General features: G+C 38.3%; 2 protein-coding genes across 2 annotated transcripts; one reads left to right on the top strand and one right to left on the bottom strand.

Annotated features, from left to right (window-relative positions):
- Positions 1 to 2,147: 2,147 nt before the first annotated feature.
- Positions 2,148 to 4,422, top strand: LOC146673727 (uncharacterized). Its single transcript, XM_085384600.1, has 2 exons — positions 2,148 to 3,149; positions 3,669 to 4,422. The coding sequence occupies exons 1-2, from the start codon at positions 2,404 to 2,406 to the stop codon at positions 4,420 to 4,422; spliced, it is 1,500 nt and encodes a 499-aa protein (XP_085240726.1). The 5' UTR covers positions 2,148 to 2,403.
- On the bottom strand, positions 4,240 to 9,979 carry LOC146673726 (uncharacterized). Its single transcript, XM_085391157.1, has 9 exons — positions 9,593 to 9,979; positions 8,225 to 8,437; positions 7,846 to 7,981; positions 7,153 to 7,646; positions 6,661 to 6,971; positions 6,374 to 6,549; positions 5,839 to 6,011; positions 5,443 to 5,657; positions 4,240 to 5,151 (listed from the first exon to the last, which is right to left on the bottom strand). The coding sequence occupies exons 1-9, from the start codon at positions 9,958 to 9,960 to the stop codon at positions 4,892 to 4,894; spliced, it is 2,346 nt and encodes a 781-aa protein (XP_085247283.1). The 5' UTR covers positions 9,961 to 9,979; the 3' UTR covers positions 4,240 to 4,891.
- Between the last annotated feature and the right edge of the window lie 2,361 nt (positions 9,980 to 12,340).

The raw sequence follows: 12,340 nt of genomic DNA, 5'->3' as shown, positions 1-12,340 counted from the left end.
TTAAAAGAATGTGACTCTGCTTAGAGTAAAATTAACTCTACTTTTGCAAGAAGACTATTAACACCAAAAAATTTAACACTTTTGAATTTGCTGTGTATAATAACTGAACAAGTAGCCGTAGTATTAGATATTTGTGATGATGAATTATCTTTTGCCACTTTCTTGTCTAATACATGTTAGGTTAATATGGCCACAGTGATGTCTGGGAATGTTTTTCCTGTGCGTGTGTTTTTTTAAGTAGTTTGTCACATGAATTTGAATCTCCCCCTTGTTTCTTACCATATGTATGAACTATTTTTGTAACCCCCCACATGGCATATCATTATCTAATATTTTATGTATAATTCACATTAAATGCAATTTTGTATAATCTGAATTCAGGACTGAACTTTTATTGTACATTTATTAAATGTTTCAGTTGGTTCTGTGATCCTGGAGAGTCCACCTTTCCCTGTCATGGAGGGCGAAACTATCAGCCTGCGTTGTAAAAAGAAAGGAGCTCTTCTAAACCACATAGCTGATTTCTATAAAGATGACCTGAAAATTGGAACTGGCTATTCTGGGAAGATGGTCCTTCACAATGTTTCCAAGTCTGATGAAGGACTCTACAAGTGTATAATCTCTGGAGCTGGAGAATCACCAGAGACCTCCCTGGTGGTGATAAACAGCAGTTTGGAAAATCAAAATGGAGAAGGTATTTGCTTTCAAGTTCATGTATCCTTTAAATTATACATGAAACTCTGTTAGATCTAACCATTTAGCAGTGGAACATTGTGGGGGGTTTTTTTTAGGTTATTTAATTAATTTGTGGCATAGCCACAACACAAATAGAAATACCCTAAAGTTAAATACAAAAAAATAAATAAAAAATGCAACTCTGCCCATGTATTTTTGACCACTCATGAGGGTTTTGAGGCCTGCAGTATGAGCAGATATGCCCAGACTTCCCTCTCTCCCTACCTCCCAAGGCAGCCGAGATGTATAATCTCTTTAATGTGTCCTGGGTCCAGCCCAAGGCTTCCTTCCACTTGGACATAAAAGAAACTGTTGAGTATAAATGGCATTGCAAAATCATTTTTTCAGTGTTTATAATAATTACCCTCAAGTTTGATGGATCACCAACAAATTGATAAAGAGATTAAGTAAACATTTACACTTTAAAAATGTGGTAAAATGTTTTCTAGTTGTTTCAGTAATCCTGGAGGGCCCTGCTCATGTGCTGGAGGGTGAAGCTGTAACTCTGCATTGTAGAAACAAGACACTGTCTGCCAGCCTTCCAGCTCTCTTCTATAAGGATGGCATTTTCTATGAGGTGCCGTAAGGGACATTATTACTGAAACGCTCTCACACACACTACTGAAACGCTCTCACACACACTACTGAAACGCTCTCACACACACTACTGAAACGCTCTCACACACACTACTGAAATTTTACCTCTCACACACACTACTGAAACGCTCTCACACACACTACTGAAATGCTCTCACACACACTACTGAAACGCTCTCACACACACTACTGAAACGCTCTCACACACACTACTGAAATTTTACCTCTCACACACACTACTGAAACGCTCTCACACACACTACTGAAACGCTCTCACACACACTACTGAAATTTTAGCTCTCACACACACTACTGAAACGCTCTCACACACACTACTGAAATGCTCTCACACACACTACTGAAACGCTCTCACACACACTACTGAAATTTTACCTCTCACACACACTACTGAAACGCTCTCACACACACTACTGAAACGCTCTCACACACACAACTGAAACGCTCTCACACACACTACTGAAATGCTCTCACACAAACTACTGAAACGCTCTCACACACACTACTGAATCGCTCTCACACACACTACTGAAACGCTCTCACACACACTACTGAAATGCTCTCACACAAACTACTGAAACGCTCTCACACACACTACTGAATCGCTCTCACACACACTACTGAAACGCTCTCACACACACTACTGAAACGCTCTCACACACACTACTGAAACGCTCTCACACAAACTACTGAAACGCTCTCACACACACTACTGAATCGCTCTCACACACACTACTGAAACGCTCTCACACACACTACTGAAACGCTCTCACACACACTAATGAAAACCAAGAGGATTTCAATTGAACAGGAAGGCATTTTAGCTGCACAGGAAGGTGAGGAAAAACAAATAACACATTAATGCACAGCTAACACCGCGGTGACGTCGACAACAGTCTGTTAGAGGTATAATTGAAAAATATTTTGCCTTCATCAGTGACTATCCAAACATTGTTGTAGGGTAGCAGCCTATTGCAACAAGTCGGGGCATCCTGGCTATGCTAGCTGCCCGTATAATCTGGAAAGACTGTGTCTGACAGTACCTCATCTACAATGAAATTACATCAGATCCTTGTCATTTTTTACATACTTTCTTTGTTTTTTGAGGTGAGAACCAATGAAGAAGATGTTGAAAGATTTTTTACTTGTGCTCTGCAATGTATTGGGGCGCTCCAAAATGAAAATTCGGACAATATCAGACAAGAGCGGCTTTATAGAGAGCTAGATGATCATACACGAACTCTATCAGAATTTCTTGCTGCTGTATCTCGATATGATCCCAATAATAGGGTTGCCACCAACCTACTACAATCCTTGTATAGATGCTTTTGCAGCTTGCTACATGAATATGATGCTAGACAGAGATCTGCTTATGTGACCCACAGATTGTTACCCCCAACCACCTTGAGTGGTCATCCAGGTCGGCCACGATACACTATATCTGCTGAACAGATTTCTCACTTTGTTTCCATTGGTATGACATGGCAGAGAATTGCATCATGCTTTGGAATAAGTCGAAGAACCCTGTACAGACACAGACAAACTTTGGGAGTTGAGCCATTAAGCTATGTGGATATTTCAAATCAAGAACTGAATGGCCTTGTGACGGATATCCTACAGAACACTCCAAATGCAGGGGAAGTATACATTCTTGGAAGTCTGAGATCTCGTGGCTTAAGAGTTCAACGTTGGAGGGTCAGACAAAGTCTACAGGAAGTGGATCCTATTGGACGTGCATTTAGACGTCGTCATGCGATAAGGCGAAGGATCTATAGTGTTCAGGCCCCCAACCACTTATGGTAAGTTCACTGGTTTGAAACAAATGATCAGGCCTTGTGTTTAAAAGTATTAACACAATACATCAAAATTAATGGTCCTTCATTCAAAACATTACTGAAGTTAATCTATATGATCAGCATAAGATAATAATAATAAAAAAATAACAATAACCAAAAAAACTGAAATTGATATAAGTATGTTAAATATTTGGGGGATTCATAGTACATCAATTTAGATGTTGTCTAATGTATATACTGTTGAGTTGTTTAATCCTTTATTTTACATCACAATTTTAATCTCTAACATCAATTGTGCCAGGTAAACGTAGTGTGGAAAAAGACATTTTATGCCACTGTGTGTATGTGTGTGCACGTGTGTGTGTGTGTGTGTGTGTGTGAGAGACAGAGGTGTGCTGTTGTTGAAGTAAATGTACAAAATGAAACCTCTAGTTTTTGTTTAAGTACAGGGTCAGGAATTCACTACTAAATAATATGAACAAACATGTGGAACTGTAGTAATGCTTTCTGATCTCTCAACAGGCATTTTGACGGCAACCACAAATTGATTAGATGGCGCTTGGTCCTGCATGGCTGTGTTGATGGCTTCAGCCGAACTATCATATACTTACGTTGCTTATCCAATAACAGAGCCTCAAGTGTCTTGTCATTATTTTTGGAAGGAATACAAAACTTTGGTTTGCCCTTAAGGGTCAGGTGTGATCATGGTATGGAAAATATACAGGTTGCTCGTTTTATGTTACAGAGAAGAGGAGTAGGCAGTGTTATTACAGGTGTTTCAGTACATAACCAAAGAATTGAAAGACTGTGGGCAGAACTCAACAGAGTTGTATCAAGACACTTTATAAATATCTTTAACTTTATGGAAGAACAGGGTATGTTGGATTCACTGAATGAGCTACATCTTTTTTGTCTGCATTATGTTTATTTGCCAAGGATTGAAAGAGCATTAACAGAATTTGTCAATCAGTGGAACAACCATGGTCTCTCTACACAAGGAGGACAGACCCCTCTTCAGCTGTGGCATACAGGTGTCACAAACAATGTGGGAATCCTGTCATTTATAAATGACATTTTTCATGTTGATAACTATTATGGCGTTGATGAAGAAGGGCCATTACCAGAACTTCAAACAAACAATAATGTCAATATTCCAGCTATTGACATCAACATAAATGAGACTGCAATGAACATAATTCAACAAGTGAATCCATTAGAAAATGATGGAAATCATGGAATAGATGTGTTTTCTTCACTTTTACACCTTCTACATTAAATAAAATATTTTGCAAAAAATAAAAAAAAGATATATAAAAAAAACATTTCAGAAAACATATGTGATCGAAACTAACATATTGAAACCATTTTCTTTAAAATGATAAAATGACAGCTCTGTTGTCAAACAGAAACTGACACAGGCAGAAGAATAAACAGACACAAAGACAACCAAATCAAAAACCGATGGACATACACATGAAATGAGTAAAGTGACACAAATTTTGTATATTCAAACTCAACAATCTAAATTAACTTCTGACGTGCTGTTAAACAATTGGTATCTACCTGTATGAATCCTGAAGAACAATCACTTCTTGTCAAATTGATGTCTTAAAACATCAATTTGACTGAAGCAGGTAAATTTGGAAATATTAAAACCTTAACAAGTTAATACTCAATACTCACTTTGAATCAAAAGAGAGACCAATACAAAAGAGAAACACGCAAACTCCTCCAGCATAATGTGTTCATACCCTGCCAAAGCCGTAAGTGTTACCTAATGCAAAATCAAACTTCTCCTTGAACAGCTGGTATGAAACATGCAGTGGCAGCCTAATGCAGTTAACACACGTGTTGGCAAGAGGGAAAATTGGTGTAGAAGAGAAGTCATCGTCTCCTCTATGAATGAACTCAATCGAGGGTGCTGGGGAAAAGCCAATAGGTGGCACTGCAGTTGCTCCAGTTGCAAAGGCCAATATCTTCTGTAATTTGGAAGGTCCTTCTTCTTCTGCATAAAACAGAGAAGGAAAAAAGTGTTAAAAGGTTATTTCATTTGGCCAACATAAATTGTCAGTGAGTACAAATCTAAAGCAAGAATCTTAATGACTGTTATTGCAATGACTATAGAGCATGCTTTTCATCTTTCAATAGTCTCAAAGAACTATGTAAAAATGTTACTACAACCAAGAGGGTAATGTGGTGTTATTGTTATATGAGTATGTTATTTAAAATAAAGATTTCAGAAATGCTAACCTATAAATCGTTACATCTATTTATTGTGCACTAAAGTGACAATTACCTTCTGCATCTTGGAGATAGTCTCTCCAGAAGGTAACAACTGTCTCCTCAGCAGCTCTTCTGTTGCTTCCTTCTGGAGATAGATGAATGTTGAAAAGATCATCCACCTGGTCAGCAGTCAGCATATGTGGCTCATAGCAGAACAGCGGGCGAAAACTGTCTGGATGCCTCCTCATTTTCTCGAGAACCCCAAGAGTTTTCAGACCTTCACAAAATCTGGATAAACAGCACAAAGAAATTTTATTCAATAATTCTGCAATTTCATGCTTCTAAGTTAATTGTATATTATCAATTTGGCACAATCAGTTATACTAGGTTATTAACTGGCCATTTTGATTAATAGGTAAGATTTTTATCACATTTTAATTAATCTGAAAAACACAGAATACCAAAATACCTTTGAAATGGACCTTGAACCCTGTGGATGACCTGAAACATGACAATATCATGTACCAGCAGATCCCTGTCTCTTAGTGAACGCATAGGCCTCAGGCATCCTGCATTGGCCAAGTAATCAAGCAGAGGTTCTTTTGACTTTTCAAGGTCCTCAAGGGTTGTACTTTGAGATATCTAGCATCACAAAGAGCAGAGGAAGGGCTTGTTATGGAAGTTACTCAGTAGTCTTATAACCTATTAGAAGGAACCCAGCCACCAGTGGTCTACACAATCACAATATGCCCGCGCGTACATTGGAAGTCAAATGACTACACATATTTTTTTAATATGTTTACAATGTGCTTAAAAAAATGATAAAATATACTCTTTTGTCTACCCTTATCTACTGAATCTTAGTTTAATATATCAGCAAAATATAAAAACTTGGCATTCAGCAATGGCCAGACTGATCCGGATAAACATTCCCTGCAAAAGAAAACTGGAACACAAACTATTTTCAATTCACTATAAGATTTATAAAATAAACATATAGAGACCTTTCGGACTTTTTCAAAGAGTTCCAGGTCAGCTATGTCTTCCAGGGCTGGATTTGCTGAATTTCCAACCAGAAGGGAAAATACTGTTGGTGACAGAAAGTTAGGTGGTGGACCACCATGTACCAAGCTCACTGCAATGGCTCTCCCAGAGATGTAGTACCAGTCCCCTCTGAGAGCTGCAAAGCAACAGAATAAAAGGAAAAGCAAAATTGTCAGTAATGTTGCCTGTAAAAATAAATATCAGTTAAACAGTTCCCACTATTAATCTTAGAAAAATAGGTAATTACCAGTACTGTCAAGAGCCAAGTTCTTGCAGTTTTCTTTCCCCTCAAACATGGCTGACCTGGCAATGGTGTCCATCAATAGTCTCAAGAATTCCCTCCTTGGCCCACCTAAATCAACCCCTTCCTCATTTTTCCCCATATCATCTGAGAATTTCACACAGATCATCAAGTTGGGATCATAAGATAGCCTTTGAAAACCACGCAAGGCTCCCTCCCACACAGCAGAGCGATTTATATTAAATTTGCACTGCTGTTTTGTGCCAATTTTGCTTGATAGTTCCAGCAGTATCTCTTGAACAGGGACTTTTTCTGCACTAAAAAAAGAAAATAAAACAGAAAATAAAATATATCAGCCATGTAGTCATGTTACAGAATTTGAGAATATGTGTCACACTGATCATAGAGAGTTAAAGCTTTAAAGGTTTATATTGATTTGACAATTCTGGAAAGCCCAAATTATGTCTCAAACTCAAATTCTGTATGTTTGTTACTCACATCTGATTCTCCAAGCTCGCAATTATAGCTTGATTTAAATCCTCATCATCTGAAGAATCGCCAGAAAGCGATGCCACGAGAGTTAAATATGAAGAATAATCTTCATCATTAACGCTCATGGCAGGGATGTCTTCACTTCTTGCATTGAAATCTCTGCTGTGACTGCTTGTGCTAGGTTTGTCATCACTTCTTGCCATGTAGCCTTCATCACAAATGCTGTTCCCATCACTTCCTTGCTTTGCTCGTTGCCTTTTACCAACACTCCTTCGAATACAGTTGGTCCCAGTATCATCTTCTTCATCACTGCTAGTGCCAGGGTTATCACCTTTAACATGACTTCTTAACCTTGTAGTGACTTGGCTGCTCATGTCTTGTTGGATTTTTGAACTATCAACTTCAAAACAATCATTGTCACTGTCCTTATCAGTTGCACAACTGCTTAATGCTGATTTGGAGCTGATGTGGGAAGGATCTTTGTCTTCATCTGATTCACTCTTCAACAGAAAAAGACCAAAAACATATATCAAAAGCAAGTAATTATAGCTTATCTTAAAAAGATTAAAATAAGAAATATCCATATTGATTGCTCCCAAACACTTGTTTTAAATAAATATATTCTATTTTGTTAGAAGCCCAATTGTTGACATGTTTTTTCCCAAATCATGATTACTTTTCATTCTTTTAGTAACTTACTAAAAGTGTCCTTGATGGCCTTACATAGAGGGCTTTGGTTTTAAAAACCTTTAGGATCAGCATCCCATTCAGCTCCTGACCAACTTGGAGCTTTGGAGACACCAGCTTATTGCCACAAGCCATTAGAAACTCGAGGCTACAAAAAATAAATAGGGACAACAGCAATTGCTAATTAGTTAAATATTTTAAGTATTAGTTAAATATTTTATTATATATTGTTCTGTTTGTGTGTATGCTTTTATGACTTAAATTCTACTGGTATAGTCATATGTTTTTATAATGATGAATGATATTTTAAACTTCTTTACTTTGGTATATTATCTTTAAGTACAAGTCATTACATGAATACACACAGTAACAATAAACAATAGTATTTTACCTGACATCCTCTGGAAGGCGTTCACCAAAGCTTTCCTTGAGGTGTTTCACGACAGTTTGGTTGTCCCAGGTCTTCTGGAATTCAAAAGCACTGAGGATGTGCCCATGTTTGTGTAACCATAATTTTGAACCTTGTTTGCACACTACTCCCCATGATGGAGTTGGAAGTAGTATAACATCTTTGTTGAAATGGTCATGCTGCTGGGCCATAGCTCTGAAATATAAATATTAGATACCATAAACAACAGCAAGTGATAACTAATAATACTGAGATGCAGACAGCAGAACACTATCCAAACCCCTACACAGAATGCTTTCATAGACAAAATTGTTGTAGTTAGGCAAACATAAGGGTTAATTTTATATACTTTTTTTTATACTTTTCCGAGAATACGTGCTTCTTTTGTGGTTCGGACTCCTTCTGACATTTCTTTGGAGGTGGAGGAAAACCAAAGTAATTGCTTAAAGGAGCTTCTTCGACATCTTTAAGAGTTCTAAACAAATGTCTGTCCTCCAGAAAATCCTATGTACGCAAACACGCGTTGCAACTTCTTATCTTGTGCGTGTCTTTTGTTTTGACAGCGAATGCGCACCTGCGGACCACTTATGTGCAGCCCTGGTTATTTAGCTCGTCATATTGCTGCCACAGAAATTCTTTTGTCCATGAAACCATAAAGCTGCACTTTCTTTTTGCCTTATAGTCTGATTTGTCATAACTTTTCCGTTTTGTGGTAAGTTTTTCTTTGGCTGTCACTTCTTCACCCTGACCTGTCTTATTTGGCTCAGCAGAACTAAAATATAAATCCTGCTGCTTTTACACACACACACACACACACACACACACACACACACACACACACATATAACGCTCAGCGATTCTCTGCGCAATCAACCTCTCACATGTTTAAGCTGCGGGAGATTTCACTTGTCATGTTTGCATAGTAAGCTAACGATTGATAAGACGATGTCAGAGGAATTGGTGCACAAATTATCATCACTCACCAATCAGTACTGTCGCTCTCTATACACAGTTGCATAACACATAATTGCAAAGTGAAAGCAAAAAACAAGCGCAAATTCAAACGCGATTTCAATATGTCACATATTGACAGTGGCTCACCGATGCCAATGACATAATTACCCAGCTACATTTCCGAAAGAATGCAAAAGCATAGACATATATTTTTCCTTCCTACGATAGCCCGACGGGCAGGGCAGAGATAGATTTTGGTAGCCTGGAAAAATCGCTAGCCCCAGGACGTCGGGCTAGTGATTTTGCGAGCCCTGCAGTATATTATTAAATATCAGACTATTACATATGGCCCCATTTCAGGCAAGTGAATACAAACTCATTAAACTTTGTAACTACCTTTTTCTTCTGGTGCCTGATGTCCAGCTGCCGAAGCATTGCCGAGTTTGATAACGTGGTGCAGGTGCACATTCTCTCCTGACTGTAGATGTCGCTGGCATGGGCAAGCTGCTACGTTGACGTGAGGGAAAGAGGGATGTTAAGTGACTATCCAGTCCGTCCACACTGGTACTTGCAACAGGTTGCTGCCCCACGACTGTGGCATTTGACAAAGTTCTGATGGTCTCTGCTGAGGATAATATACTGTTGAGTAATGCGGCTGCTTCACTTAGGCTACTAGCAGGTTGCTGAGTAGACATCTGTGTAGTGGTTTGAAGTGTACCACTTTTTCCTTCACTTTCCTGGTCTGGACACAACTTCCTGTTCATCTAAAACTCCTTCCTGTTCAACTGAAATGCCTTCCTGTTCAACTGAAACGCCTTCCTGTTTAACTGAAATGCCTTCCTGTTCAACTGAAACGCCTTCCTGTTTAACTGAAATGCCTTCCTGTTCAACTGAAACGCCTTCCTGTTTAACTGAAATGCCTTCCTGTTCAACTGAAATGCCTTGGATTTTCAGTAGTGTGTGTGAGAGCGTTTCAGTAGTGTGTGTGAGAGCGTTTCAGTAGTGTGTGTGAGAGGTAAAATTTCAGTAGTGTGTGTGAGAGCGTTTCAGTAGTGTGTGTGAGAGCATTTCAGTAGTGTGTGTGAGAGCGTTTCAGTAGTGTGTGTGAGAGCGTTTCAGTAGTGTGTGTGAGAGGTAAAATTTCAGTAGTGTGTGTGAGAGCGTTTCAGTAGTGTGTGTGAGAGCATTTCAGTAGTGTGTGTGAGAGCATTTCAGTAGTGTGTGTGAGAGCATTTCAGTAGTGTGTGTGAGAGCGTTTCAGTAGTGTGTGTGAGAGCATTTCAGTAGTGTGTGTGAGAGGTAAAATTTCAGTAGTGTGTGTGAGAGCGTTTCAGTAGTGTGTGTGAGAGCATTTCAGTAGTGTGTGTGAGAGGTAAAATTTCAGTAGTGTGTGTGAGAGCGTTTCAGTAGTGTGTGTGAGAGCGTTTCAGTAGTGTGTGTGAGAGCGTTTCAGTAGTGTGTGTGAGAGCATTTCAGTAGTGTGTGTGAGAGCGTTTCAGTAGTGTGTGTGAGAGGTAAAATTTCAGTAGTGTGTGTGAGAGCGTTTCAGTAGTGTGTGTGAGAGCGTTTCAGTAATAATGTCCCTTACGGCACCTCATAATTTTCATTGGGACAAGCTCAACAGGAAACATGACCATCCACCAAGTCTACAAGTCCCATGAGGGACTTTACAAGTGCAGAATATCTGGAGGTGGAGAATCACCAGGAAGCTGGCTGGCTGTCAGAGGTGAGAAATAAACATGGAGTCGAAATAAAAGCTTGTTAACTGAAAAGCGTCACTTTAAAATTTAAAATGTCAAAATGTACAATGTTTTTGAAAAGCATTTTACTGATTTGAGTATAAATTTAAAATTAAAGCTTAAAAAGAGGGATGGGCTGCAAAACAGACTGGTAATATTGCCGAGGGCGACGCCAATAAGCTGAATTCAGTTGTGCTCGATATTAATTTTATGTCTTTATATGCTTATTGGTACAGTCCTCCACAGCATTACCAGGTGCTCATGTGGTCTCTTAAGAAAAGTAATTTACCCACCATTCCTTTAAAACTCTGCAACACCATAGAGTAATTCTTTTTCAAATCAAACCTTCTGCTTTGACGCCTCCAATTTACATTATAGTATTTTATGGTAGAAAATCAGAACATTTATAATTATTGCTGTGAAATTTTAACTTCATATATGAAATACTTTAAGATATTTATAAATATATATTTTAATGGTTCAACTACCCACTTTCAGGCCCTTTTTTGACATTGAATTCTACAGCAATGTTTGAACATGAGTATCTTCAAGAAAAACCTGACTTTTTTTAGCATAAAAAAAAATAGAATTTGTAATTTGGGACAAATATTTTTAAAAATGTGTACTAATGGGCAAATTAAAATGTAAAAAAAATAAAAAATTTCCAAACAGTCCTGTCAAGTCCCATATTTGAGCACAGACTAATTGCAAATGATGATTTGTATAAAGATGAATTACACAACACTGTAAAAATACTTTTTAACATGAAATTCTTAGTCACAAAAATTAAGAAAATGCCATTTTCATTCAACTTCAATGCTGGGATGAGCAAATATTACAAGCTGTACCAAGAAAAACATATATTAAGCACAATATAAGATCTACAGTGGCTTGCAAAAGTATTCGGCCTTCTTGAACTTTCCACATTTTGTCACATTACAGCCACAAATATGAATAAATTTTATTGGAATTCCACATGAAAGACCAATACAAAAGTGGTGTACACGTGAGAAGTGGAACGAAAATCATACATGATTCCAAACATTTTTTTACAAATAAATAACTGCAAAGTGGGGTGTGTGTAATTATTCATCCCCCTAAGTCAATACTTTGTAGAACCACCTTTTGCTGCAATTGCAGCTGCCAGTCTTTTAGGGTCTGTCTCTACCAGCTTTGCACACCTAGAGACTGAAATCCTTGCCCATTCTTCTCTGCAAAACAGCTCCATCTCAGTCAGATTCGATGGACAGCGTTTGTGAACAGTAGTGTTTGCATGTTTGCTGTGTCCCCCACATGGGCTGCGGCAAACTGCAAACGGGACTTCTTATTGTTTTCTGTTAACAATGGCTTTCTTCTTGCCACTCTTCCATAAAGGCCAACTTTGCGCAGTGCACGACTAAAAGTT

This window comes from Rhamphochromis longiceps, linkage group LG3 (genome assembly GCF_057381845.1).
Source record: "Rhamphochromis longiceps isolate RC_006_pf linkage group LG3, R_longiceps_female_GT1.1, whole genome shotgun sequence".
NCBI lineage: Eukaryota > Metazoa > Chordata > Actinopteri > Cichliformes > Cichlidae > Rhamphochromis > Rhamphochromis longiceps.
Note: the sequence above shows the minus strand (reverse complement) of the source record. Positions and strands in the feature narration are given on the sequence as shown.

Bases quoted from the DNA above. Each gene is read 5' to 3' on its own strand.
- LOC146673727 (XM_085384600.1), top strand. From the start codon at position 2,404: ATGAAATTACATCAGATCCTTGTCATTTTTTACATACTTTCTTTGTTT. The intron at 3,150-3,668 runs GTAAGTTCACTG...ATCTCTCAACAG, and splicing joins CAGGCCCCCAACCACTTATG to GCATTTTGACGGCAACCACA.
- LOC146673726 (XM_085391157.1), bottom strand. From the start codon at position 9,960: ATGAACAGGAAGTTGTGTCCAGACCAGGAAAGTGAAGGAAAAAGTGGT. The intron at 6,972-7,152 runs GTGAGTAACAAA...TTCTTTTTTTAG, and splicing joins GCGAGCTTGGAGAATCAGAT to TGCAGAAAAAGTCCCTGTTC. The intron at 6,550-6,660 runs GTAATTACCTAT...GTTGCTTTGCAG, and splicing joins CTTGGCTCTTGACAGTACTG to CTCTCAGAGGGGACTGGTAC.